Source organism: Oryx dammah, unplaced genomic scaffold, assembly GCF_014754425.2.
Source record: "Oryx dammah isolate SB20612 unplaced genomic scaffold, SCBI_Odam_1.1 HiC_scaffold_10, whole genome shotgun sequence".
NCBI classification, from domain to species: Eukaryota; Metazoa; Chordata; class Mammalia; order Artiodactyla; family Bovidae; genus Oryx; species Oryx dammah.
Genome location: NW_024070194.1, coordinates 28834619 through 28861542, shown reverse-complemented (window position 1 = coordinate 28861542; position 26924 = coordinate 28834619). Strand labels below are relative to the sequence as shown.

The window sequence follows — 26924 nt, the reverse complement described above, 5'->3', positions numbered from 1 at the left end:
CCTAGGGATCAAACCCAGACCTCCTGCATGTCAGGCAGATTCCTTACCATCTGAGTCACCAGGGAAGCCCCTTCTTAGCTAGTAGACTTCAACTAAAAGTACGCAAACTGCAGTTCTAGAAATGCCTTTTCCACCAGGGAAGAGCAGCTCCTATGAGGAGTGACAGTAGGTGAACTGAATTACCTGAAGAGGTTGTAGAAGGACAAGGGCCTGACTCCTCCCACAGGTGGCAGATGCCTCTGAACCCTGTAGCCCATGGTCACGGCCAGCTCCCGCTGGGAGATTAGAAAGGGAGGCCAGTTGCAGGGGTAGGTGGGGAGGTGCAGTTTCCTTTCCTTTGCTGTCCAAGTGCCCACCTGAGCTGCCATCCCCAACCCAAGTACTGTAGTGGCACAGGTGGGGCTTCCTGTTGGGGTCTCCTTTCTGTCCCCTGAGCTTTCTGCCCAGGGCTTCCTCCTGTTCCATCGGCAGCCCGATCTTCGGTGTCATTCACAGGACCCAGTGCCCACCTGAAGCTGCACACAAGTTAAAAAGAGACACAGATGTAAAGAACAGACCTTTGGACTCTGGGATAAGGCGAGAGTGGGATGATTTGAGAGAATAGCATTGAAACATGTATATTATCATATGTGAAATAGATCGCCAGTCCAGATTTGATGCATGAGACAGGGTGCTCAGGGCTGGTGCACTGGGATGACCCTGAGGGATGGGATGGGGAGGGAGGTGGGAGAGGGGGGTTTAGGATGGGGGACACATGTACATCCATGGTGGATTCATGTCAATGTTTGGCAAAAACCACTACAATATTGTAATTAGCCTCCAATTAAAATCATTAATTAAGAAAGTGAAAAGACAACACAGATTGGAAAAAAAAAATCTCACCTTGTAGAAAGACACTGCTGCTGGGTTTGCTTCATGTAAAGATTTTCAGCCAAAGAGGCTGGGTGGGGTTTCCCCATTCCAGCTCCCATTTAGGGAGCCTTGTGCCCAGGGAGCTTCCCCTGCACCCCAGCATATGAGTCCCATTCAACAGACAGCTTGCCCAAGATCATACTCCTGGTTCAAGCCAGTTTCAACTTAATCTGTCATGTTTCTGAACTTCTCACTACACTCATCTGGGACAAACCTGAAGATGGTCAAGATGTTGGAGTGTGAAGTTAGTCTGTGCAAGATTCCATGGAAGTGGTTGGTCCTAATGGAATCACACCAACAGAAACAGACCGTGTTGGAATTCTTTGAAGAAAAGGGGCATTCTCTGAGAGCCTGGCAGGCTGTGTGGTCTTTCCAGATGTTTATTTACAAGCACACCTGCTCCCAGGCCCCTAGTGCTCCCCTGCAGAAGCACCTGGCAGCGCTGTGTAGGGTTCTGGGCACAGCTTTACTACACACAGGGCACTTTTTGCCGAGAGGTTCCTGCTTTTAAGGAATGTGGAAGCAGGGAGCTGTAGAGGCAGTGATGGAGACAAAAGGCCTTCAGCCAAGGAGTTACTGTCCTGGGGCCAGCAGGTGTTTCTGTCCCAAGGTAGCAGGTGTTTCCCCTCTGAGGTCTGTTTATTGAGTGTTACGGGAGGGGCAGGTGCTCCGGGGCTTCCGTGGTGGCTCAGAAGGTAAAGAATCTGCCTGCAATGCTGGAGACCTGGATTTGATCCCTGGTTTGGGAAGAGCCCCTGGAGGAGAGCATGGCAACTGACTAAAGTATTCTTGACTAGAGAATCCCCATGAACAGAAGAGCCTAGCGGGCTGCAGTCCAACGCGACTAAGCACGCGCAGGTACTGGGGTGTTAATTGATACTACTCAGCACTGAGTGAAGAAAATCCAGGTGGAGGGTTATCATTTGTCAGATCCCTTTCCTTGCAGCTCCCGTAGGCAGGTGTGCCCGGTTGTATTCGCTGAGGCTGCAACTGCCCTGGCGCTGAGCAGTTTGGCTCGGTAGGGAGCGGGCTCGAGTCCAGAGATGCTGGGAACGCAGTCCGGCGGGAAAGGAGCGCGGCGCTTTGCTTCTGCGTCCGGGTGCTCGCCTTTTCTGCCACAAACTAGGCCCAGGGTGGCCGACGGGAGCCGCGCCGCCTACGCTGCCAGCCTTGGCCCTTGGACTCGGCCACCGTGCGGCGCAAGGCAGAGGCGGGGCCTGGGCCGGGCTCCTCCTTCCGCCCGCCGCGCCGGGGCGCTGCTCGGGGTGCGGCCGGCCCATCTATCCCCGGCGTCTCGGTGGCCGGCGTCTTCCCTCCATTGGGAGCGCGGGCGGCCCCTCTACCTCGCGCGTCTCGGTGGCCGGCGCCAACCCCGCCCGCCCACTCTGCGGCGCTCGGAGGAAATGGCTGCGAAACCCTGGAGGCTTGCGGCCCACGGTGAGTGGCGGCCGGGGCGCCGGGCATAGGGGCGGCCGCCCGCGGGACCGCGTGGGACGGGCGGGGATGGCAGGCCCGGAGGCCAGCCAGCCTGGCGCCGCAGGGCCCGCGCCTGGCCGCCCTCCTCCAAGCGGAGAAGATGGCGGCGGTCGCGGGGAGGGGGAAGGGAGGGCCGCGCGAACCGTGGGCTGGAGGTGGGCGGAGGGCGCCGGCCTGCTGGGCAGGGTCCACTCCGAGGGACCGGGCCGGGTCCGCTCGCTGCGGGCGTGTCCGAGGGGCTGGATCGTGGTCGGAACGGATTGAAGTGCGCCAGCAGGACGCCGCCCGGTGACCCGCTGCGGGGTGACCCTAGAGCGAGGCGATGCTTTTCCTAGAAGTTCCTGGTCTAGCTGCTGGTCCATGGAAGTGATTCTGCCTTAATTGTGTAATGTAGGGTTGAATTCCCCCCGCCTTTTTTTTTTTAACCAGAGTAGTTTCTCTAGACATCTTAAAGGAGGTGAAGTTTCCCTGTCGGTCTTTTTTTTTTTTCACCCTAAAGTGCGGTTTTTGTCGCTTTTGTTTCGCTTGTTTGTAGTCGACTACTCTTGTAAAGGATAATATTAGGATAGTTGTGTGGTATTTGATGCTGTGGGAAGCAAAGAACAACGAAAAAGACTTTCAGAAAATTGGTTTGGTTTCATTTTTTCAAAGAGTATGTGCCTAGCCGTAAAATGCAGATTTTTAGCTTTTATTGCGTCACTTGTCGATTTGATGTAAGATTCAAATTTATGTTGTATTTTAGCCTCTGGTCGATCTCAGTAGAAAGGGATAACTTTGAGCTTCCCGGAGAGATGTGCCCCGCCATCCCCTTTCTGGCTCAGGCCTGTGGGTCCTGATCCCACGCCCTCGTTTGCTTCCTCTCTGTTCTTTCTTGGGAGACCGTGGAGGGCAGGGCAGGTTTTCTGCTCTGAATCCAGCATTCCAATCAATGAGCTTAGAGATGGGACCTTACAACAACAGCATGTGAGTGAAATTGAAGATACTGTTTAATTCGTGTGTTGGCCTTAGGTAACATCCATGTTATTTGTATACTTGATAGAATGAGATTTGAGCCTCATGATCTTGGGCATTTTGCAGGAGGGAAAGGCAGATGTTAAGATCTTTAAAGTGTGTTTATGTGTTCACATACCTCATTGTACGTGTTGGTTGGTATGGGGGAGGCTGAGCCTCCATTTGGCAACAGTTCACAGTGGGCAGTCCACCCAGGCTGACCCTGTTCTGAGCAGTTTATGTCTGCGCATTTGTTTCAGTGACTATGATGCTTCTGTACCTGTTCCAACCTCCCAGAAGCTGAAGCACCTGTAAGGAGCTTGCCCAGGATGGAATACCTGGGTTCTAACTGGGCCTTTGGGCCAACCCCAGACAAATGTTCTTCGATTTCCTCAGAGCTATGTAGTTCTGGTTTCAACTTGCTTCCAAGGAAGGTGCTTTAACTGGAGACTTTAAGGAAATAAGATCTGTGACCTTTAGGAAGACTTCCCATTGTATTCAACAAATACTTATTGCATCCTGTGTCCCAAGCACCCTGGCTGTAGCAAAGATCAGAAGGGTGGTCTTCTCAGGCCTGAAGACTTGTAACAGGGACCTATGACAATTGCCAGCCACGTAACCTGGAGCCTGGGGCCCATTCTGGCACTTGGGATTGGGCATAGATATAACCGTCTGTATGACTGGCCCACTCTAACACGGCATAGATGTGTCAAGGGTTACCTGTGGAGACCCAGCCCCAACCCTGTTGTGAAACTCCTTGCCTAACGCACTTCCTAAGCATTGTTTCCTAGTTGGTTGTGTTCTTGCAGGCTTATTTGAGCAACGAGTTTAGGAATAAGGTGTATCTTTAACTTAGTTCTGATTTTCCACCAAGAACTGTCCTTTATTAGTATTTGATTATTCCGGCTGTTTCAAGTGAAGTGAATTATATGCTGATAGAAAGGGCACAAATTAAAAGTTGTGCAGTTGGCCGTTCCTCTTACCGTCTGCTAGTTCTCACAGTGACCTTTGCTTTCTGGCCAGCCATGCCCCTCGCAGCACACCTGCCTGTGTGAACATCACAATGGCTTGTTGAGGAAGTGTGTCATGGGGATTGGACATGGTGCCCAGTGCTTCAGGTGGGCCTTCATGAGGGTGGGATTTGTCTTCGTGTTGAGGAGGGGATGGATTAGAGTGGGGACTTGGGATCCCATCTTCTTTATGACTGAAGTTGTGGGACCTGCTGTTGACACTAAGTCTATGACCACAGAGGCCTCAGAGGCTCTGAGCCCCTTCCCGGGCAGCCCACAGGCTGGGTCTCTTTTGTATGTGTTTTCCAGATATTCCAGGTCCTGGTTGTTTTATATTCCTGTTAACAGGATGTGTTTTTCCTTTTGTACATACTTTCCCAAGATCCCTGGTGACTTCCACTTGGCTCCTGAGCGCCAGGGTTGAGTTTTTCACAGGCCAACTCACTTCGTCCTTGGGTCCCTGAAGTTGGCACTGTGTCCAAGAGCAGACTGATTTCTCACACACCTGGTGGCCTTGAGAATCCTTTAAGAAAATTTCCCTTAAACAGTCCTTTGTGCACTCCTTATTTAGACAGTGGCATCTTTAACAGTGGATACCTAAAAAAAAAAAAAAAAAAAAACAGTGGATACCTAACATGACCCTATTTATGGCCAGCATCAAATAATGTGTGTTAATTCCATTGCAGAATCTCCAAGATTAACAGTTAATGGGCACATACTAATTGGGAAGGGATAGGCCAAACAGTCCTCACTTGATGTGAAGTGCTCACACCTCCTGGAGTCTCTTGCTCAGGCCTCTTTTTTTTTCCCCTAAACTTCTGATTTATCCTCCTACCCAAGCATGCACTTACCCTCTGGTAACCATAGCTTTGTCTTCTATGTCTGTTTTGCTGTTTTGTAAATAGTTTTCTCTGACTTACTATGATAATCTCTGGGTCCATCCGTGTTGCTGTAAATGGCATTATTTCATTCTTTCATATGGCTGATAATATTCTGTTGTATACATACACCATATCTGCATTATCCATTCATCTGTTGGTGGATATTTAGGTTGTTTCTGTGTCTCAGCTCTTGTGAATAGTGCTGCAGTGAACTTTGGGGTATCTTTCTGAATTAGAGTTTTCTCCAGATATATATGTCCAGGGGTGGATTACTGTTTTGTATGGCTATAGTCCATGGGGTTGCAAAGACTTGGACACAACTGAACAACTAAGCACACAGCACAGCATGGCGACTCTTAGTTTTTTCCTCTTTTTGAGTCGTATAATTGACCCTTGAACAACACAGGTTTGACCTGTCCAGGTTCACTCGCACAGGGCCTGTTTTTAAGCAGTAAGTACTACGGTACTGCACAGTCTGCATACACAGAGGCTGAACATAAGTTGTATGTGGGTTTTCAGCTGTAATGCAGCTGTTTCTCTCACGGGTATCAGGTGCTATGGTTTTGTTTTTCATATGCTGATGCCAATGTGTAAGTGATATTTAATATACAACAGGAAGGTAAATGGGGCCTCCCCCAGTATAAAGACAGCTGTACTGTGTTTGGGTTGCAAAGATAAATTTATACGTAGAAAACAAGACAATATACAAGCATATAAAGAAAGCAGAAACCCCAGAAAGTAGCAGCCTCTGGAAGCCCAGTTACAGCTGTGGACATGTTTGTGAGCTTGGTTTTGGGGGGTGGGGAGGGCAGGCAGGATGTGCTGTGAACTGGATGTAACCTGCTCCACTCAATGGTGTGGGGCTTGTTCCATGGCAGGGGCTCTAGAGTTCATCCTACTCTCATTACAGTCTTAGTAGAGAGAGAACATCATCACATGGATGTTTCTGGATTTCTTTCAAACCGGTCTCCTGGTGATGGTCATAGGTTTGTGTCCATGCTGGGAGCACCCATAAACACACCTGCTCTTGCCTAGTTCTCTCTGCCAGGTCGCAGTGAAGCAGCCACCCCTGCGAGGAACAGAGATGCTGCCTGCTCTGTGCGGAGCACTGGGGGGCCCTTGATAAATGTTCACAGACTATTCACGAGGGCCTGTTTTCCCAGCTGCTTACAAGCAGACATTGTCATTTTCATAAACTTGCCATTTATCCTACACTGACTGGTACTTGATGCTGTGTTGTTTCAGGTATCCTGTTAGGAAACTGAGGTCATGGTTGTCTCCATATACCTGGGTAGAATGCCTGGCTGTTAGGTTTACACCTGGGGTTGAAGTCTGGGACACCCTCGGACTTAGGCATTAACGTGGGAGGGTCATGCTGTGGTCATTGAAGGTGGACACTGCTGGCTCCCTTGGTCAGAACCCGGGATGCTCAGCTGCACCAGGGGGAGTGGTCCCCCGAGATGCCCCATTTAGACAGGTTAGTACAACGCCACCCGTTGGCTCTTTAGGTTGTAATTTTACAGGGTGTTCTAGTAGTAAGGTGCCCTCCTCAGCACATCCTCCACCCGGGCAGCAGTGGCAGTTCTGGGGAGTTGCATCAAGTTCAGCTCTGTGTGGATCTGTAAAAATTAGTAGGACAGTCCTGTTGTTTATTTTAGAACTGTTTTCTTTAAGCTTGGGCCTTCCCCACTGCCCCCCCTCCCCCCAGACCTAGACGTTGGCCTCTGCTAATCTCAGAGAAAGAGGACAATTCCTGCTGAAGTGTACAGTGTGGGTCTGGACTTTGCATGTCCACGGTCTCCAAGCATTGTGCTTGCCCCATGGCCTGTGGCATGAGCTGCACCTGCACTCGGGAAGCAGATGCTTGTGAGAGAGCAAGCTTTGTTTCTCCCCAACCACTGTCTGTTTGGATGTGGGCGGCAGTCCCTCCGAATGCTGCAGTTTCATGATCAGTGCCTCTCCATCGTCCTGGAAAGGTGGAGTCCTGAGCCTCACTGTCACGGCCCTGCAGTCTTACAGCCATCTGACATCACCCTTCATGTCAAGTCTATGCTGTCAGTTCTCAGACTGACCCCTTTATACCTGAAATTAACAAGGACCCCAAGGGCTTTTGTTTCTGTTTTATCTGTTGATATTTCCCATGGTTGGCATTAAAAATGAGACATTACGTTTACTTACTCACTTAGAAATAATAGCAAACACCTGCATATTAACATAAGTAACACTCTATGGAAACTATGTTCCAAGATAAGAAACAGCTTAAGGAGAAAGGTGGCTTGGGGTTTTAAATGTCTGACTTAAGCAAGGCAACAGCAGTCGGATTCTCCTGCCTGCTTCTACATTCCAGCTATCATCACACCAACATCATTTAGCTTCTGAAGAACTACCTGCCCCAAAAGGTCACAGAGCACTTCCATGTTGTTGTTTAGTCACTTTGCTAAGTAGTGTTGTACGAATAGTGTGACCTTGGAGTCCAGCTGGAAGGTCCGGGGGCCACACTTTGAGAACCTCTGCCTAGATCATGATTAGGAATGCTCTTGTTGAGAAATGAAAATTGAAAAAGACAGTTGTCCTGAACTTTAACACCTGGGAAATGGATTACTGTTAAGATAGGCGATGTCTTTGAAGGCAGGCGTCTCAACCCTTTCCTTGCTTTGGGGGAAAAGAGTGGAATATGGCCAGTTTGCTGTCCCCAGTGAGGAGGGTTCAATGCACACGTCTCCCTCGCAGTGGACCACCTGGAATGAGAGGCTTGGAATATGGCCAAGGTGCCTGGAGGGTGAAGAGGTCTCAGGGGTCTTTTGACCTGAGGGTGGTTTGCCTTTACTGTACAACGTCCTCTCCTCACCCACAGCCTCCCACTGGACTGTAACTAGCAGCTCTTGCCACCATGAGACAGAGTCAGGGCCTGCACTGGGCACTGTGGGTGATGTGGGATCTTGCCCCTGACATGGGAGTAGCCAACCCAGATGCACTCGGGACCCAGATGGACCACTGTAGATACAAAAGCAATAGGGCAGGCAGCGGGGACCTGGAGGGTCAAGGTTCTGTGTTAGCAGCCATGGGACTTGGAGATGTTGGGGTGCCTGGATGGCTGTTTTGGGAGGTACTTTCCATGCCCAGGTCCCGGCTGTGACCACACAGTCATTGTTGCCCTCTGTCTTGGTTGGGGAAGGGGAAGCATGGCGCCCATTTGGGACCCCATCCCAGTGCTGTCCTGGGCATTTAGCAGTGGCCAAACTCACCCCATCCTGCAGACTCAGTAAGGATAAGAGCCTGTGCAGTTCTGAGGGTTCCTAAGACCCCAGCCCCCAGGGTATAGGGTTCAGATTCCCTTGACCAGTGTTTGAAGCCATGTTTTCCTGTTCCCTGGGAGGCAAGAGGGAGCTGCCGTGACAGAGATAGGCTGGGGGGTTTTACACAGTGGACTTGATTTTCCGCAGCTCCGGGAGCGGGAGGCCTGGGGTCAGGGTACCGGGGCAGTTCGATCCTGGTGGCAGGGCCATGGGTGAGCTCTGGGGCCTCTTGCCAGGGCAGTCACCCCATCTGTGAAGGCTCAGGGGGTGCGGATGTGCAGGCCACTACAGGAGCTTGTCTACGGTGCCAGGGCCCTGTGGAGAATGGGGGGGCTTGTTTCCTCTGTAACCTCAACGTGTTCAGGTGGCTCATCTGGTCACAAGCCTGTGTTTTCACTAGAAACTGGGGAGAGACACTGGAGTAGCCGCTGCCCACCTGCACACAGGGAGCTGGGGGCCTGACCTCACTAGAGCTTGGCCGGGACAGACGTTGGTCCCAGCGAGTTTTTAAGCAAAAAGTTTTGGTTTTTGTCTCCACATACCTGTAAAGCAAAAACACCTCAGAAATGTTAAACAGCAGGGTTGTTCCTAGATTTCTCTCTGCAGTTACCTCTTGAGAAGCTTATTGTGCTGTGGGCACCTTTGCTTCAGAGTAATTTTAGTAACCTCAGGGTTATCCTGATGGGGCTCCTGAAGGACTGAAGTGTTATCAGTACATTCGAGTCAGGATGAGTGTGGGGTCACCCGTGGTCAGAGGACACCCACCCTTCAGGGTGTTTCCTATCATCTGAAATTCCTGGGCAGGCCGTCAGCAGTGAGTGCCCTGTTAATAAAAACGGAATAGTGAAAGGGGCTTTAATTGGGAAAGCTTGCCTCTTTTTTTTCCTGGTAGGTAGTTTAAAGAACTTTTAGCATCTTCTCAGTTCCTCTTCATCCACAGCACAGAATTATTCAGAGACGGAAGACCCTTAACATGAAATCTCAGTAGCTGTGAACCTTAGCCTCACCTGGCAGAACCGTAAAGTGAGCTAGCACAGCCCAGAGTACTGAGGTAATGCTGTTTTTCATTATTTCACGGTTCTGAGGACCAGCCTGTTTTGCTGCCAGGTAGGGCAGGGCAGGTGTGTGCTTGCCTGTCGCCTTCTTGAGAAATGCAGCTGTTTGGTCGTTGCACTGTGAAAGTAGGGGCTTCATTGCAGTTATACATTATAACTTAAAATGTCTCAGAGAGATGAACCCTCAGTCCATAGACCTGAACATCGTTAAATGACCCAGATGTGGTTACTTGCATGTTGCAAGTTTGTAGAAGCTGACCCTTCAGATGTACCTGGTTGTAGAGTCCAGTTTCACCCACGTTGTTTGGGGAGCGTGTTTTTTGTTCTTAAGAAAATCATTTTTGGCAGCTTATTTTTCAAGGGTTGGACAGTCTGAAGGGAAAATTAAGTGGTGGTTTTAGACCAGTTTTGTGGAAGGAAATGTTTGTTCTCTTCCGACCCTAAAGTGTGAGTATGTGTGACTGCTTGACATGGATCCAGTGTGTCATTAAGCAACTAGAAATGTCATGTTACAGATGTTCGTGGTGTGTATCGAAACCCTTTTGGAGGGTAGGCTTGGAAACCCTGTCCAGGCTCACAGCCTTGTGAGCAGGCCCCGCCAGTGGGCATGCGCCACTGGCACAGAGGTTCCAGGCAGCGTGCCCCCAACGGGACAGAGGTGCCCGCAGAGCATCGCTGCTGGACTGCATTTTCCAGGTGTGTGGCAGGTGTTTTCTCAAAGATACACAGTGTGAGTCTTGAAGAAAGCATCTGACAGTATTTGTTACTGATGAAAAAATGCCAGCTTAAGTGAAAGTTAGAATTTTGAAAAGCTTTTATCTGTCACTATGAGCTTGATTTTCCTAGTAAGGAAAAATATTTCAAGAGATGGACGCTGGTGTTAGCAGATGTGTCTCATACTGGCTAATGAGATATGCCAGTCTGTGGACTCCGCAGGTGTGCACGTGGGCACAAGATGCACTCTGAGTGCCTTACAGTTGTATATAGCTAGGCTGTAAGCCTAGGAAGGTGTGCAGAGTTCACGGAGGTGGCTTCAGGTTCCTGTCAGAACTGCTTTTTGGGGAAGTGCAATCTGTCAAGGTTTACTGTGGTATGAGGGAATGTCCGCAATTCTGAAAGTCTTTCTTAGGTTTGATTTTGGAAATACACATCCCACATGAGCAAATGCTCTTTGGGGTCCTCAAGTTTTAGGGATATCACCGGGCCTCGACAACAAAAAGTCGGAGTGGAGAGCTGCCTGGGAGGTGGGCTTCCGCCTGTCTTCGGGTGTTGATGGGTGTCTTCAGCACCCCCAGGGGGGCCTGGGGAACCCACGGTTTCTCTCTGGTATTTGCACATCTACTTAGTAGGAAATGGAGCCGTTTTCAGTTGAGAGGACGTTGGCACTTAGAAACTTTAAGATTGCACATTTCAATGTATCCCGTGTTTGCCTCTGGGTTTCTCTTTCCCAGTTTTAGGAATGCCTACCGTCCTTGGTGACCTGCTGTAGTATGTGGACCTACTTTAAGTTGTGTTAGGAACGTAACAATTTTTTTTTTTAACTTGCCTGGATCTTAGAGGTTTTGTTTTTCTTTTATCTTGATAGACTTTTTTGTTTCATGACCTGAAATTTTATGTTTGAATTTGTGAAGAAATCATGAAATTGATTTTGCAAGTATAAAATCAAGAAAAATGAATCAAATTGTCTAAAATTATATTATGTTTTCTGAGCTAAGTATTTCACTCCACTTAACAGAAATAACTGGATTTCCCTTTTTCGATTTTTCAGAACTCAAATCCAAAGGCATGATTTTTTTAGATTAGCATAAATTTTAAAACATTTTTTCCTGAGGACATCCTAATTTCTTTACTTTTTTCATTGAAGTGAAATATAAAAGTAAGAATTATTTCCAGTATCTTCTGAGAAGTCTCGTTTTGAAACGGGTTTCCCACTTGAAAGAGATGCAGTGGCCATCTTGCTGGAGGTGGGGGTGGCCAGAGTGCGGTGGACTCTGTCCCTTTAAGAGGAGGCGGGATGGAATGTTTGTCCTGAGGTCACTATGGAGACCACAGTTAACAGGGGAGGCAGTTGGAGTGAGGCGAGGAAGAGGTGAGGTGAGGCCCAGGCAGGGGTCTTGGGTATAGAATGTGAAATGTGTTAAAATGTTAATACTGAGAATTTACCTAGAATCAGAAACATGTTTGTGGACCATTTAGGTATGCTGATTGAATGAGGAGACAGGAGGAGAAATGTTCTTTAAATGCATAAATACACAAGGATAAGCTGTACCACAGGGATGTCCAATAATTATTAATCTTCTGAAATCTTTATTAGGTTTTTTAACTAAAATGACGACATAGCTACAGTGTTAAGAATTTCTAAATAATTGCTTTCATGTATAATTTTCTTTTTCATCTTTTCATGTTTTGTTCCTGATTCTCCCTCTGGTTTTTATTGGCCTGGGTTCATCAGAAGTAGGGTTGTAATTAGGAAGTAGCTGATGCCAATGACTGATCTTGGAATCCTCCTGCCCACTGAGGCCTCGACCACCAGCTCCCTCTCCACCAGGGTGCCAACCATGGCCTGTCCCAGCCCCTGCTTTCATCATGTAGTCAAAGTATACATGTTCCCTTTTTTAAAAAAGTCCTTGTGGGGGGGCCATATTTGTGGATTGGGCGAATGTTTCTGTAGGTCACATAATGTAGACTTAAGAGATTGCTTGGAAAGTTTTGTGCCTTTTTTTCCCTTAAATGTGATTTTAGTTCTGGTTGCATTAGATCTTTAAACTGTTTTTTTGTTTGTTTGTTTGTTTTAGGAGCTTACTCCGTGGACACAGTCTCAAGATAATTTACCTTTTGATCTGTGAACAGTGGCTGACGACAGCAGCACTGGGGGCCTGGTGCTTTCCTTGTGCCGCGAGGTTGTAACGGCCCTGTTTGTGCTGGGTTTAGGAAGTCGGGAGAAGTGCCCATGCTTCTGTGTGGGGCAGGTAACAATGGCAGTAGTGTTGACATCTTACTGACCAGAGATGTACTGATGCATCTTTTGTTATCCAGATGTTATTTACCAGAGACATTTCAGTATTCACTTACATAACAAATTATTAGCCACAGTTTTGTTTTTACAAAACTCCCACAGTTGATAATATGTTAAATGCCAACAACACAATTTTAAGTTTTGATGTCATGTTTTTATTTCAAAAGTGGCATAATATATGTATAAAAACTGGTGTACCATTAATATTTGTTTGAGATACTCTAAACTTTAGCTCAAGAGTGTCTAATCAATCATTAGATTGAATGTTCCTTTAGTTTACAATGACATGTATTCTTGCTGGTAAAGGCTGTATCTTGTAGAGGAGAGTCCTTCCTGCAGAAAGCCTTGGGTGACCAGGACAGTGGCGTGGCCCTTGAGGGCACGATGTCACAGAGTGGGTGCTGATGTCACAGAGCGTGGGCCAAGGCCCAGAGTGGGGAGCTGCCGGTCTGGATGGTGGATGGGAGGTGACACCACTTGGTGGGAACCTAACAGAGAGTTCTGTGGTGTGTGACTTTGAATTTTGTGTGTTTTCTGTTTGAAGGTTTTCATTTTGTACGAGTCCTTCCCCTGGGATGGAACGTGGCATAAAATCTGAGTTATCATTAGCATTTAAATGTAATTGAAGCCTGTACAGCTTGGGGAAAAAATTCTTAAGGTATATACTGTATTTTTTCAGGCTTTTTTCATTTGAAATAAGGACAAAGTTTTCACAAACCGGAGCCTTTAATAATCTCTTAGAAGAGAGAAGAAATAGACACACGAGGTGCCATCTGGCTCAGTGTCCCTGCTGCGGACCAGAGTGCAGAGCTGACCCCTGTTGTGTCGACACAGTCTCGGCTCTAGGATCTGGGTGGGTTCAGTGGGGCTGGGTGTTCAGGGTGCAGACGAGCCCATCTCCACCCTTCTCCTGCTGGGTGGTGGACATCTCACACTGCCTGGGGCTCCAGAGTTCTGGGCCCAGAGCAAGCCAGGTGGGAGGTGGGCCCATGTCTCCCTGTGGGGAGCCAAAAAGCCCCTGCTGCCCTATCCTGCCCTGTCCTGGCAGCACCATTGCCCAATTCCTCATTCTCTTTGACTTCCGGTATACATGTTTGTCCTCAGCAGTCAGGGGACATGTTCATAGAGGTAGTTTGCTTGCTGGGTTTTCCTCCTGAGCATGGGGTTCGTAACTGAATCCTCCCGCACTGTAGAAACATTTTTGCTTTCTGTAGGTCAGGTTCTCCCGTATGTGAGGGAGTGCCCCCTTTGCTTGCTCGTAGCTGATGAGTGTCAGGCCCGGACCGTAGCCCTGGCTGATGCCTGACATGGCCTGCTTGTGTTTCCTTGTCAGGTATGGACGACAAGGGTGACCCAAGCAGTGAGGAGGCGCCCAAAGCCATCAAGCCCACCAGCAAGGAGTTCCGGAAGACATGGGGCTTCCGGAGGACCACCATTGCTAAGCGTGAGGGTGCCGGGGATGCAGAGGCGGACACCTTGGAGCCGTCGCCCCGGCAGCAGCAGAGCCCGTCACTGAGGCGCAGCGGGCGGCAGCCAAAGCGCACTGAGCGGGTGGAGGAGTTTCTGACCACCGTGCGGCGCCGTGGCCGTCGGAGCGCCCCCGTGTCCCTGGAGGACTCTGGGGAGCCAGCGTCCTGTCCAGCGACAGACGCAGAGACCGCCTCTGAAGGCAGTGTGGAGAGTGCCTCGGATGGGAAGAGTGGGCCCAGGTCCAGCTCCACGGGTGCTAAGCAGCGGCCAGCCTCCTCAGCAAAGGCTAGAGAGGGCGAGGACGAGGACGACACATCCGACAGCGATAGCGACGGACTGACCTTGAAGGAACTCCAGAACCGCCTGCGGAAGAAGCGTGAGCAGGAGCCTGCGGACCGGCCTGCAAGGGGCATCCAGAACCGCCTGCGGAGGAAGCGGCGGGAGGAGGACCCGGCTGAGACCGTGGACGTCCAGGCGGGTGATGCGATGGAGGGCTCGCTGCCCACCTCACGGGAGCCTGAGGGTGACCTGGGGGCTGCTGCCCAGGCAGTGAAAGAGGACAGAGAGGGCCGGCCGGATGGGAGAGTGGCCCCGGGAGGGAGAGCCGAGGAAGCCGCAGACTTGGTCCGGCACAAGCCGGAGTGTGAGGTGTACGACCCCAGCGCCCTGTACTGCCTGTGCCGCCAGCCTCACAACAACAGGTGGGTCATGGGGGAGGGTTGGGGACAGAGCCAGGGAAACTGCCAGAGACTTCACTGTTCTCTTAAGAGAGTCTTAAGCTAGCCTGAATGAGTGACTTGTTTGTTGGGAAAGACGAGCAAGTCATTGTCAGAAAGAAACCAGTGGAGTGGGCAGGCACTACCTAGAACCATGCCCTTGCCAGGTGGTGGCTGGTGTGGAATGTTGGCTGCCTGGTCACACCAGCCATGGCAATGAATGGGTGCGATGGCTTGCACCAGAGTGGGTCTGCTGCCCAAGAGAGCCCTCGGGACGCTGCTCGGACTGGCTGTGATTGGAGCCAACTGTGGACATTGGGTAGTTGCAGGGGTAAAGGCATGGCTGCCATTCTGTGGACAGGCATTTGCGGTCCAGGGCAGGATGCCCTCGAAGAAAAGGATGATGTACATTTTGTAATGTACAATGGTAATAGAACTGAGAGAAGGGCACACTGACATTCTTATGCTCCATGTTTCTATAATTTTTTTAAAAAACAGAGTGTTGGAATTTGACTTACTGATATTTTTAAAATTGAGTTTGTCTCTCCCTTTTCATTCCTGATACCATTGGCTTCCCTGGTGGCTCAGGCAGTAAAGAATTCGCCTGCAATGTGGGAAACCTGGGTTCAATCCCTGGGTTGGAAAGATCCCCTGGAGGAAAGAATGGCAACTCACTCCAGTATCCTTGCCTAGGCAATCCCTTGGACAGAGGAACTTGGCAGACTACAGTCCATGGGGTCGCAAAGAGTTGGACACAACTGAGTGACTAACACTTTGACCGTTGTTTTATTTCAGGTTTATGATTTGCTGTGACCGATGTGAAGAATGGTTTCATGGTGACTGTGTGGGCATTTCTGAGGCTCGAGGGCGGCTCTTGGAGAGGAATGGGGAAGACTACATCTGCCCCAACTGCACGATCCTGCAGGTGCAGGATGAGGCCAGCTCAGAAGCCACAGACACGCAGGACATGAGGTCAGGACCCCTGGGTGCCGACAGCACGGACTTCACCAGTATAGGAACCGTGGAGCAGAAGTCAAGTGAAGACCAGGGAATTAAGGGTAGAATTGAAAAAGCTGCAAACCCAAGTGGCAAGAAGAAACTCAAGATATTCCAGCCCGTAAGTACTTAGTTCCTAAGGCCGACGGTAGAGGTGACTTTAAGCCCGAAACTGCCTTTGGCAGAAACATCAAGATTGGAAGAGTCTGTCTTCTGAGATAAGTTAGGTTTTCTCTGCAGGGATTGGCATAGGGCTGGGCTCTGTGGGCTCTTGGGTCCATGCACCTGTTCAGGGCCAGCATGGCCTGTTCTGTTTTTTTGATGTTGTTAACTGTGTCTGTCTCCTGTGCTGTCATTACTGATTTAATGTGTTTCATAATTTTTTTAAAAAATTAGTCTTTAGTGTGCTCATGGCCAGCATCCTGAGCTTAAAGTTTAAGTGCATGTATTAAGAAAATTACTTTCGAGTCACAGAAGCACGTGTGCACCTGTATCGCCTTCCCTGTCTTAAGAAAACCAGTAGTCTTATCCCCACCTCAAGGCAAGATGCCGAGGCCAGCCATGGTGGCTACACAGCTCCTCAGGGTGACAAGATGACTGTGCCTGATATACCCTCTGTGATGGTGTTCCCCACTCACCAGTGTTTGTGCAGCTCTTTATTTCTCCTTTCCCACCGGTTTTCACATGTGTCTTGTCCAGGGGTTGTGGTTTCCATGCATCTTGAGAACTGTCTCAGGCGCTCACAAGTGTTATACTCAGAGTGTGTTTTCACCCCAAGCCTTCCTTGAATTGGGGGCCCACCCCACCACCATGGCCCATCTCTTGTAGGTGTTGTACATGCAGGGGTCCTGTGGTGGCCGTGTCAGCACCCTTGCCATCACCCCCTTGCAGTGAGTTAGCTTTGAGGGCTGGCCCTGTCCTGGGGGTGTGAGGAGGCACTGAGTGGAAATATGAGAATAACTGGTAATTAAGGAAAACATAACAGAAATGGAAATCAGCAGGAAGCATCATCTTACTGCTGTGTTTAAGACTGCACATAAGCTTAAGTGTTTTTTCTGGGTAAAACTTGGATTCTTTGGAGGAAAGTCAGTTAAGTACGTTATTAGAGGAAAAAGATTTTGCTTAAGTACATTTCATGTATATGTCACATACATTATTAGTCTTGACCCTTCAACTGTGCTTTAGTAATCATGGCCACAAGCAGCTGTGTTCAGCCCTTGTCATATTCCAGATTCCTGCTGCATAACAGATGACCAGAACTTAGTGACTTAGACAATACACGTCTGTTAACCCAGAAACCCAGGCCTGGCTGAGCCGGGTCCTTGGTTCCGGGTCTCACAAGACTGCTCTCCATGTGTCAATGGGGCTGGGGTCTCATCAAGTCTCGGCTGGGATAAAATCCACTTCCAAAAGCTTTCACATAACTTAGCATATGAAGTATGTTCCTGGCAATTTCTGTGGCATGCTTATACTGGACCTGTTGTTTCTGAGATCCATGTGTAATTGGGTGTTCTGGCTATTGCCTGAGGTCCTTGACTGCAGAGCCCAGGCCTGGGCACCCTCCCAGCAGAGCCAGCAATGGAGTGTTCACTCTTTTGGAGGTTCAGTTCCTCTTTTGAGGGTTTTTACCTGATAAGTCAAACCTTTGGACTAACTCAAAAGCCTCACCTGGTATCTTAATTAAATTTGCAAAATTTCCATGCCCATTCGCTCAATGACAGAACCTAATTCTGGTGTGAAATCCCGCTGTGTTGAGAAGTCTTCTCAGAGTTCTGCCCACTGTGTGGGGCATGAAAGGTGCTTGAAAACATGATGCCTTACTCAGGGGAGATGGGTTTATGTGTTTTGAATAAACATACATTTTTATGCATGATTATTAATAAATGATTAAAGGTGTTAATCTCGGTACCATAAATAGTGACCTTACGGAGCGTGGTGCCTGCCCCAGCAGGTGAGTACATTGAACCCGTGTCTGGTCTTGCAGGTCGTGGAAGCACCTGGTGCTGCCAAGTGCATCGGCCCTGGGTGCTCGAGCGTGGCACAGCCCGACTCGGTCTACTGCAGCAATGACTGCATCCTGAAGCACGCCGCAGCCACCATGCGCTTCCTGAGTGCAGGGAAGGAGCAGAAACCCAAAGCAAAAGAAAAGCTCAAGACAAAGCCAGAAAAAATCGTTCTTCAAAAATGTAGCGTTCAAGTAAGTTGACCAAGACCAGCCATTTGCATAGTTGAAGCCAAAAGCGCCTGGAGGTGCCAGGCTTGGTGGGTTGATTGAGAGAGAGGAAGGTACACCGGTCTACAGGTGCCCAGACGCCTGCACACTGCCCTCTGCCTTCCTCACCAGTGTTCTGGTCAGAATTACGAAGAGGCACGTGTTCTCATGTTTTCTCCTGCCTCTAGCTGAGGGACTAACAGAAACACAGAAGCCAGTGGCTGCATGGAGTAGCTCCCCCTGCAGATCAGCCCTCCTGGGAGCGAGTGGTCCCTGTTGGAGTCTGTAGGCAGCGGGGTTGGGAAGCGAGCCCTGAGGGTGCCCGCATTTTGAGTGTCTGGGGTGGGGTGCAGGGGTACGCCTGTCCTCTCCATGTGCTGCTATGTCCACAGCCCCTGTCTGGGCAGTGTTGCTTGGGTGCATTTTCACACGGGGGCGCTGCGCTGTGCTTGCGCTTCGTTTCACTGCTTCACTCCAAAGCCCCTCGTTATCCTGTCAGCCTGGCCCCTCAGCAGGATGCTAGGGTGGTGGCCGATGCAGCTCATGGGCTGGGGTGACCCAGGAGCTGAGTGTGTCCTGACCCGCACCGCCGAGTAAAATGAGCGCAGGCTAATTTCTGATCTCCCTAGTGATTGGGGCTTTACTGATTATCCAGGCAGGCATTAAAATCTCTTCTGTGCACAAGAGACTGGCTTCAGACAAGAAGGAAAATGCGGCGAAGAAGGCAGCAGTGGCCCCTCCCAGGAATGAGGTCCTCAGTAAGGAGCCAGTCTGTGAGAGCAGCACGCCGTCCTGGGCCAGCGACCACAATTACAATGCAGTAAAGCCAGAACAGACTGCTGCCCCCTGGCCGCCACTGTTGTATAAATGTATGTATCACCCAGGGGGAGCTCTGGACCCTTCCTGGTCTTTCTGGACGGCCGTGCACTCGGGCCTGTTCAGAGCTAGGAGTTCTAGCCATGTGTGGTGCTGCACCTGCAGAGATCGGAGCCCTTGCCTGAGGCCAGGAGGCCTCCTGAGCCTGGCGCACCCTTCCTTAGTCTGTCGGGACTTCCTGTCAGTGTTTCCAAAAAGCTGTACCAGCTCATGGCTGAATGTTCACCTCTGACCATTGATGTCTTTAATTGCTTTCTTTATTATTAGGCTCTGGTAAGTATGTGTAGTGTCTTCAGCAGAACCTGATGGTGGGGCACTCAGCCCATCCCCAAGGTCCGCCGGAGTCTGCCATGGTGCCACCACTGCCGGGAGCTCTCCACATGGGACTGTGCCATACAGCCTGCTCCCTACACACATGACCCTCTCTTCTCTCTATGTTGTGGGAAAATCTTACTGCACAGTAGTGTTGTAGCTGATTTTCAGCTGAAGTATGATTTTTGGGAGTTAAATTATTTTTGACCAAACTGGGATTTTTTTCATGTCCAATTCACATACTACACATGACATAAATACACATGCCAGTCCTGAAGGCCGTTGGCCCGTTTCCTGTGCTGGAAGGTAAGTGAGCACGATGTCTCTGAGCTGAGCAGCACCCAGACCAGGAGTCCCGCCCTGCCCTCCTCCCCCGCTTCCTGGGAACGGGGTTGGATGGGTCAGACAGACTCATGCAGTCCCAGAGGAGACTGTGCAGCTTGACTCTCCTCTGTTCTTATTTCTTAGCCTCATTCTCCAAAATTAAATTTTGGACGCTTAAATTGCTCCAGGGCACATTTTGTATTCTGTGATTGAGATTATTTTGTGCTCAGTTTTAATTTATGCTCTTAAACTCTTGCAACTTTTTTGAAAATACCAAAAGGTTAAATGGTCCTAAGTTTCCAGATTACAGGTGAGTGCTGCCTTCCTTCAGCCCAATCTTAAGCCAGTCCCCCAAAGGAGGACCTCCTGGCTATAATGTGGCTGGAAAACTGCATAACTAGATGCATTTTGAGAATGTAAATGACCCAAGACCTAAGAAATGAAGTTGCAAGTAAACTGCAAAGTGATACTATGTGTATGTATGTATATGTATATATATATTTTTGGATATTAGGAGTGAGTGGTTAAATATTAACCAGTTGCTGTATTAAAATGAGTTTCAATACACCTCAGGTTGTTTGAACTAAGAACTTCATGCTAACAACGTGTCAAATTTCCATCAAATTTTAGCACCTCAACACAGTAGAGGTACACCTCTACACAGTAGCACTTTACAGGGCTTATGATTGGACCTAACTGTAACCATCGCCCAGCTGTGAGCAGGTGGGGAACAGTCTCTCTGGGATCCTGTGCTAACTGCTCTTGGTTGGTTGTAGGCATGTGGCAGAATAAAAGGAAGACCGGGGTGTAGCCACAAACTTGGGTGATTGATTTCTCTCCAATTTCCTTCTCTGTCGACCACAATCCCCCAGGCTTAGAGCTAGGAGTGAGCTGTAGGGTGCTCCACAAGTTAGGAAAGTTGACAGGAGGGGTGGGCACTTGTCCCCCAACTCTTTATCCTGGGTTTTTGGTGGAAGACTGGGGTGGAGGGGTGGGGAGGTGGGGAGACCGGCCCGCAAGGAGGCAGTGACTGCTCACAGGCAGGGTTTTCTCTTCCCTCTGCCCTGCCTTTTCTTTCTGCACATCAGCTCCTCACTGACTTTCCCAGCACATTTACGGCTCAGAACCACGTGGATGGATAGCCACAACTTCAAGCCTGCATAAGGCTAGTTTTTGAGCTAGTTGAGCTAGTTGCTTCTGATCATTTTTTGTTATCCCAGAAATGTCATCTTCCCAAAAGATGATTGGGAGGAGCGTAAAAGGGCGCTGGTAAACACCCGACTTCGCCTTGGTGAGTAGCAGCTATGCCTCTGCCTCTTCCCCAAACCACCACCTGACAGGGCGGGGGCTGCGGACCTTCCCCAGGGCCCTGCACACACACTCAGCAGGACCCTTACCTGCCACCCCAGCCTCAGGTGTGACTTCTCTGGGTGCAGGTGATGCCAGGACAGTCATCAGGAGGGGCCGTTGTCCACATGGCCCTGGGTCCAGGTCAAGTCTGGGGTAGACGTTGGGTGGTCAGTGTGCTGCCCCGGCGGTGCTCTGGACCCTCCTCTCCCAGGCTGGCACCGGCCTGGGGTTGTGGGTGGGGGGGCAGCCCTTGGCATTAGGGCTCTGACATACTGCCCCCGCAGACGTAGAGACCTTCACATCCTTGGGGTGATGGGAGAAATATGTATTTGCTCTCTGATATTTATTTATATTGTTTTTCAGAATTTCTGTACAGTTTAGCTTAGGGAAACAATTGCTGTTTTATTTCTCCCCCAAATTATGATGTGTTCCTGTTTTCATAATTCTGCAACTCATTTTTCCTCTCCATTTCCTCCTCTTCACTTCTCAGTACTATCCAGGCAAAAAGAGGGCTGAAGTGTTTTTTCTGAAGTGTCCCTGGTTTGTTAGAATTTGAAAGTGGGACTCTGACAGACTCAGAACATTTCCCCATGTTTTAGGCTCCCTCCATGGCTCCGAGGTGATTTGAACAAACACGGGATTTTAACAAAATTTTGAATGAAAAATGAAATTTCTGCAGTTTCCTTTAGCTTTGAGAATTAAAGTGGGAACCCCTGGCAGAACCTGTGTGCCAGGTCCAGTGATGCTGAGCAGCCTGCTGGGACACAAGCGTGGCCCTCGTGAGCCACGTGTCCAGTCTCCAAGTTGCAGCTCCAGGACTCAGGGACAATGGTTTCACAGGGGTGACACCTGTCACAGGCTGTGAGAGGAGGAGAGCTTCCCAAAGCAGAGCAGTCAGTAGCGATGGCCCCCTTGGAGAGCCATGTTTTATCAGCTGCATGAGCCATTTTTATCCGTCTCTTCCAGGATAGTGGCAAGAAAAACTGTTTGGTGACAAACTAGCTTTGCACATCTGCATCTGTCCCCCCACGTGGAGAGTCAGAACCTGTTCTCATACAGGGTTCACCAAGATGGCTGTTATTTGTTACCCCTACAGCTGGAATGTTTTTGGATGTCATTGACATTATCTGGTATTTCTAAGTATTCTACTTCTCACAGGTGTTTGATTTTTTAATAGCCAGCTGTTCAGAAAGTTAGTGCAGGGAAGGTTTCGCATGCACAGGTGTTTTTCTGACAGACCCTCAGGTGCGCTCAGGCTGCCCCCCGTAGTTCTGGTGTTTTACCGGGGGGGTGGGGTAGAAGCTTCCAGCAGGACTGGTCTTGCTCACCACGCCTGCTCTCTGTGGCCTGCGTGTGGCCTGTGGGGTTCTGCGTCCCCTGTGACACATGCAGACAAGCCCTGAGGCAGAGTCCCGAGGTGGCGTCGAGTCCACAGGCCTCTCTGAAGATGCAGCTGTAAATCCTCCCCTGTGGTACACGAGGCTCAGGTGTACTTGAACAGTTAACATCCTCGATGTTTGTTGCACATCACTGTGCACATAGTTATAGTCTTTCTTCTGAAAGTTAAAGAAGTTAACCTAAGAAGATTGATAAGAAAGTTTTCCACTTTAAATTTATGTAAACGAAGCATGGGGCGTTGCCGTGCACCGGGAGGCTTCAAAGGACAAACACCAAGGTAACTGCCGCTTAACCCTTGGGGTCAGCAGGTGCCTTGGGCCACAGGCTCCACTGAGCACCACCCTTGGGGACTAGGGGCCTGCGGGGTGGGGGCAGTAAGCGTCCAACCTCCCCCTGGCCCCCTAATGGTTCTTAAGAGTTGTAGATGATTTAGTCACAGATGAGTGAAAACCGAACCTCATTAAAGTGGTAGGAGTGCCTGTTGGCAGGGTCAGAGCTCAGGATACACATCAGCTCTGCTCCTGGTGGGGTCTTGGGGCGGGGGTCACCCCCACCACTAGCCATGCAGACAGGACACGGGAACACTGCCTCCCATGGCCTCCGTCCCATGTCATCCTAGTGATTCCTGTTGAAGGGGTGACTTTGTTTCTTTCATACATTACCAACCTATTGTGAATCATTCAGTATTTTATTTTCAAAATACTGTATGTGAAACTATTAAAACAGGAAGGGTTGTTTGCCTCTGAAAGTGTACTTGGTTTTTTGCAAATTTATTATGGATCATTCTATGCACCTCTGTAGGTGTAAGTCGCTCAAATAATGGATATCAGTAAGAAAAAAGTCCATCTGGACAAGCTTTGGCCCCAAAGCAGGACAGTTAGGCTATGTACGCACATACAGACCCCTGCTGTGAGAGCGCAGGGCCAGAGCTCAGGCGTCCTGAGTTTTCTCTGTACCACCACCCCCCCATGTAAGCATTACTACTACTGCAGGAGAGATTCACTGAAGAATACTTAATTAAGCAAAGGTACAAAAGCAAAATGGTGTTTTTCACACCAGGAGGAGTCAAAAAGTTAAAATGAGAGGCATCCTCGTACATGGCCAGGCTGAGCTGAAAATAGAGCTGCTGATAACTGTGCAGAGTCCATCCTCCAGATGCACTATGGCCTCTGAGCCCTGGCTGGTCCCCTTACCCAATCCTTGGGCGGTAGCTGCCTTGTCTGGGCAGGTTTGTAGCCACGTGGGAATGGGCAAAGGGGGGAAGGGAGGGGGTCCTCTACTCACACCATGTGGTGAGTCTTACTTGGTGCCTGGTCACACCAGAAGCTCTAATTCCTTTGACGTTTACAGCCCGTGCTTCCCGAGAAGTGTCCTCCAGCCCATGCTTCCCCTGTACTCCACTTTCATTGCGACTCTCAGCCTCGTATCTAGGGGCTTTTCAGGGTAAATTGGCACCTCATTTGGGCAGGACGAAAGGCATAAAGCCATGGCCGTCTCTCAGGGTTTCTCGCCGAGCCCTGTGGGAGCCACCCTGCAACAGCCTTGACTGGGCGCGAGCAGCGCGGCGCTGCTGCCTCGTCCTGCTGCAGCTGCACAGCGCTGTCTGCCCGAGGAGGGCGGCCCTCCGCGCCTCTGTTCTCCCGTCCCCACCGAGGCCCACCAGTGCCACCCAGTGGCCAGCGAAGCTGTAGTGCCACAGCTGCCTCACCGAGTGACAAGGCCTCCGGTTTCATGCTGATTGGGAAATTAGCCAATTAGGATGTTGCTGGTCCCTGAACGCACCGGCCTGCCTGGTTCCTACCGGGCTTCACCGCAAACAACTCATTTCCAGTACAAACCAATGGCCGGACCCAGCAGAAACGACGTCATCTGGGGCAGTGACCAGGCCACCGGGCAGCTTTTCCTCCTCTATCTGCTCCCCAAGAAAACGCCTAGCCTGGAACTCAGGCCACTCTGCCGCAGGCAGGACCCCAGGATGACCCAGACTGGGCACACACTCCTGGGGGAGGGGGCTGTGTTCTTCCAACTTGCAGGCTGGTAGTCTTCCCTGCTTCCTGACAGCACTGGGGGCTCTGCTATCTCTGGAGCCACGATGCCCTGGGGGTGCTGCTTTCCTTACCTTCTGTGAAGGCGCACACACGGTAACAGGAGGAGTTTGGGTGAAGAGTTGGCCGGTGCAATTTAAGCTCTACACAGAGATGAGTGTGTCACTGTTGCACTCCAGTGGTGTGTGGTGTCCTGCCATTCCAGGAGCAACCAGCCCACCTGTGACAAAGGGGACAGAGACAACTAGCTGTTAAGGTCCACCACTGTCCACATTTTTACCAATTTCTTAATTTACACTAGTTACACCTACTTACTCTGAGATACAGGGAAGGCAGGATGAAAGGTGACTTCAAAAAGCCAGAAGCAACTAGTTTTCCAAGAGAGCAGAAGGCTGGTTCGGGAAAGCTGTCCCCTAATTCTCAGGTGATGTTCACTTACTGCACCTCCTCCTGGACAGCAGGTTGCTCACTTCAGTCACCTGGACTGGGAGTGGCCCAGAAATAAGCCTCTGGCTTCTGTTTCCAAGTGAGAGCACACTGGTGAGACACCACAAGCATGAGTCTTAGGGAGTGAAGGATGTGAAGTTAACAGGAATTGTTATCTGAAACAATGTAGATGCCACGTGGCAGGATTTGAGACCCCACCACAGGTGCCTCATTGAGGATTCTGGAAGCACTTTAGGCTACCATTTTGGAGTTACTTAAAAATGCTGTTAAAAATAATCTCAGTGAAGTTTGTAAAAAAGCAGTGGCTGGGCTGGTTTTAGGTCTGGATTTTAATCCTGACAGGCTGGTTCCTTCATCCCCTGCTGGTGGTCACATCTGGGACCACATCCTGCTGCACTCTGCTCCGTCCCTTCCCCCAAGAAGAGGGCCTCCACCAGTCTCATTTAACCTAAACTCTAGCAGTCCGCACATTAGGTGCTGCAGACCCTCTTAGCCAAGTCTGAGCTGGTGAAGAAAAGTTTCCACGTACTGAGGTGTGGCAACTCCCTTAGGGAAGTGAACTTGAGCTGATGAAATAATACGCACAGAAATGTTATTTTTCATTTTAGTAACTGTGAGGTCCCCAGTTTTACTGTATTAACTGATTTGCTGATGGGATGTGGGTATTGGCCAGCGGGGCAGACATAGAGCATGAGTAGGCCCTCCACAGGGAGTGGGTGGTCTTGGGAAAGCCTAGACAGCATCACGTGGGGATGCCAGCAGACACAGAACTAGTGGTTGGGACACTGTGGATGAGGGGCATGAATCAGACTCTGTGAGATGAAAAAGAGACTGGAAGTCAAGATTGTTGCTTGATGACAATGAACTGCCTCTAACCCGATTCTTAATTAAGTGTTGGGTGTGCATAGTAGCCCTGTTTCACACTTGGTTAAAAAGTAATTTTCCTTAAACTATGAAGTGGAAAAAACTGCAGTCTCTGGGCTTTTAGCACCCTGTCTGCCCTGGCATTGCCAGTGTTGGAGGCAGGGCATTTCTGGAGGGCAGCGCTCTGACCCTGTGCCAGGATGGCCCTGCGGGATGTTGGCTGTGAATGCCTTGGGGCTGTTGTGGGGTCAAGCCTTAGCTGCAGATAGCGTCTCACTTTCCTCTCTGCACTTTCCCTGGGTCTCCCTAGGACAGTTGTAAGAAGCACCAGCAGGTGACAAATTGGTGGCTCTAATCTCTGGGTAAAGTGGGAAGGTTGCTGGAACATCTTGAAGTCTCCCATTTAGGTGCTGGGGGCTCACCATGCTGGAGGTGTTTGAGAAGTCTGCACCTGGGCAGGCAGCCTCTCCGTCGGTCTCATGTGAGATGACCACCTGGCCCAGGTGGTGTCCCCATGCTGTCCCAGCTCGTACCCTGGACCCGCCTGTTCCTCCATCCTGCCCATTTGGGTCCAACCATTCTGGGCAGTGGACTGGAGTGCGGCTGTCTGGGAGTGGGCCACAGAACCCAGTATCAAGAGACTAAAAAAAAAGGTCAGTGACGGCTGGTTTTAGGTCTGGACTTTAATCTTGACAGGCTGGTTCTGAGAATGACCTGCCTTGTTTACCTGCAGATGCAGCTCTCTTGGCCTGATACAGGGTTAGGTATACTCCATGAGCATGAAGTACTGACATAAAGATTTCCATTTTAGCTTTTGACCGCATCCCTGTCTGGGTTAAAAGCTCGAACCTACTGTCTTAGCCAGTAACAAGCTGCAGCTGGAGGCATGTGAATGGGAATGTGTTGTGGACCTGCCACCTGGCTCCTGGTATAAAAGTAGCTGGCCTCCCCCATGTTGTGGTCTTCTCCCAGAATCCTGTCTCATTAATCTTACCATGTCCAATTGACTTTCTGAAAGAATGATGAACACCTGTGAGCCCCTTACCCCCGGGATGGACTGTTACTAGTACTTCCAGAGCCTTGCGGTGGTGGGGCGGCGGGGGGGGGCTGGCAATGAAAATGCATTTAAAGAGTGTGTCTGCTGCATTCTGGAAAGGTTTTCTAAGTTCATGTTTACCAAAAATTGCACTGGAGTTCGCCATAAGAGTGGTCTTCGAAATTATACCTTTTCTTGATAAAGTGAAATTTGCCCTTCAATTTTCAAGTTATGTTAGCAGC

General features: G+C 49.9%; 1 protein-coding gene across 4 annotated transcripts in view; it reads left to right on the top strand.

Annotated features, from left to right (window-relative positions):
- The window catches only part of DIDO1 (death inducer-obliterator 1), a 49164-nt gene that overhangs the window by 5687 nt on the left and 16553 nt on the right, over window positions 1–26924 (top strand). The window contains exons 1-7 of one of the 4 annotated variants that reach the window (XM_040247682.1): window positions 2267–2349; window positions 12416–12589; window positions 13181–13294; window positions 13970–14807; window positions 15618–15939; window positions 17803–18015; window positions 18686–18899. In XM_040247682.1, coding sequence (XP_040103616.1) covers window positions 13972–14807; window positions 15618–15939; window positions 17803–18015; window positions 18686–18899 — 1585 coding nt within the window. In that variant the 5' untranslated portion in view covers window positions 2267–2349; window positions 12416–12589; window positions 13181–13294; window positions 13970–13971. Of the gene's footprint in view, window positions 1–2266; window positions 2350–12415; window positions 12590–13180; window positions 13295–13460; window positions 13490–13969; window positions 14808–15617; window positions 15940–17802; window positions 18016–18685; window positions 18900–26924 lie in introns of those variants that run through there. The other 3 variants (XM_040247680.1, XM_040247681.1, XM_040247683.1) reach the window with 3 other exon arrangements.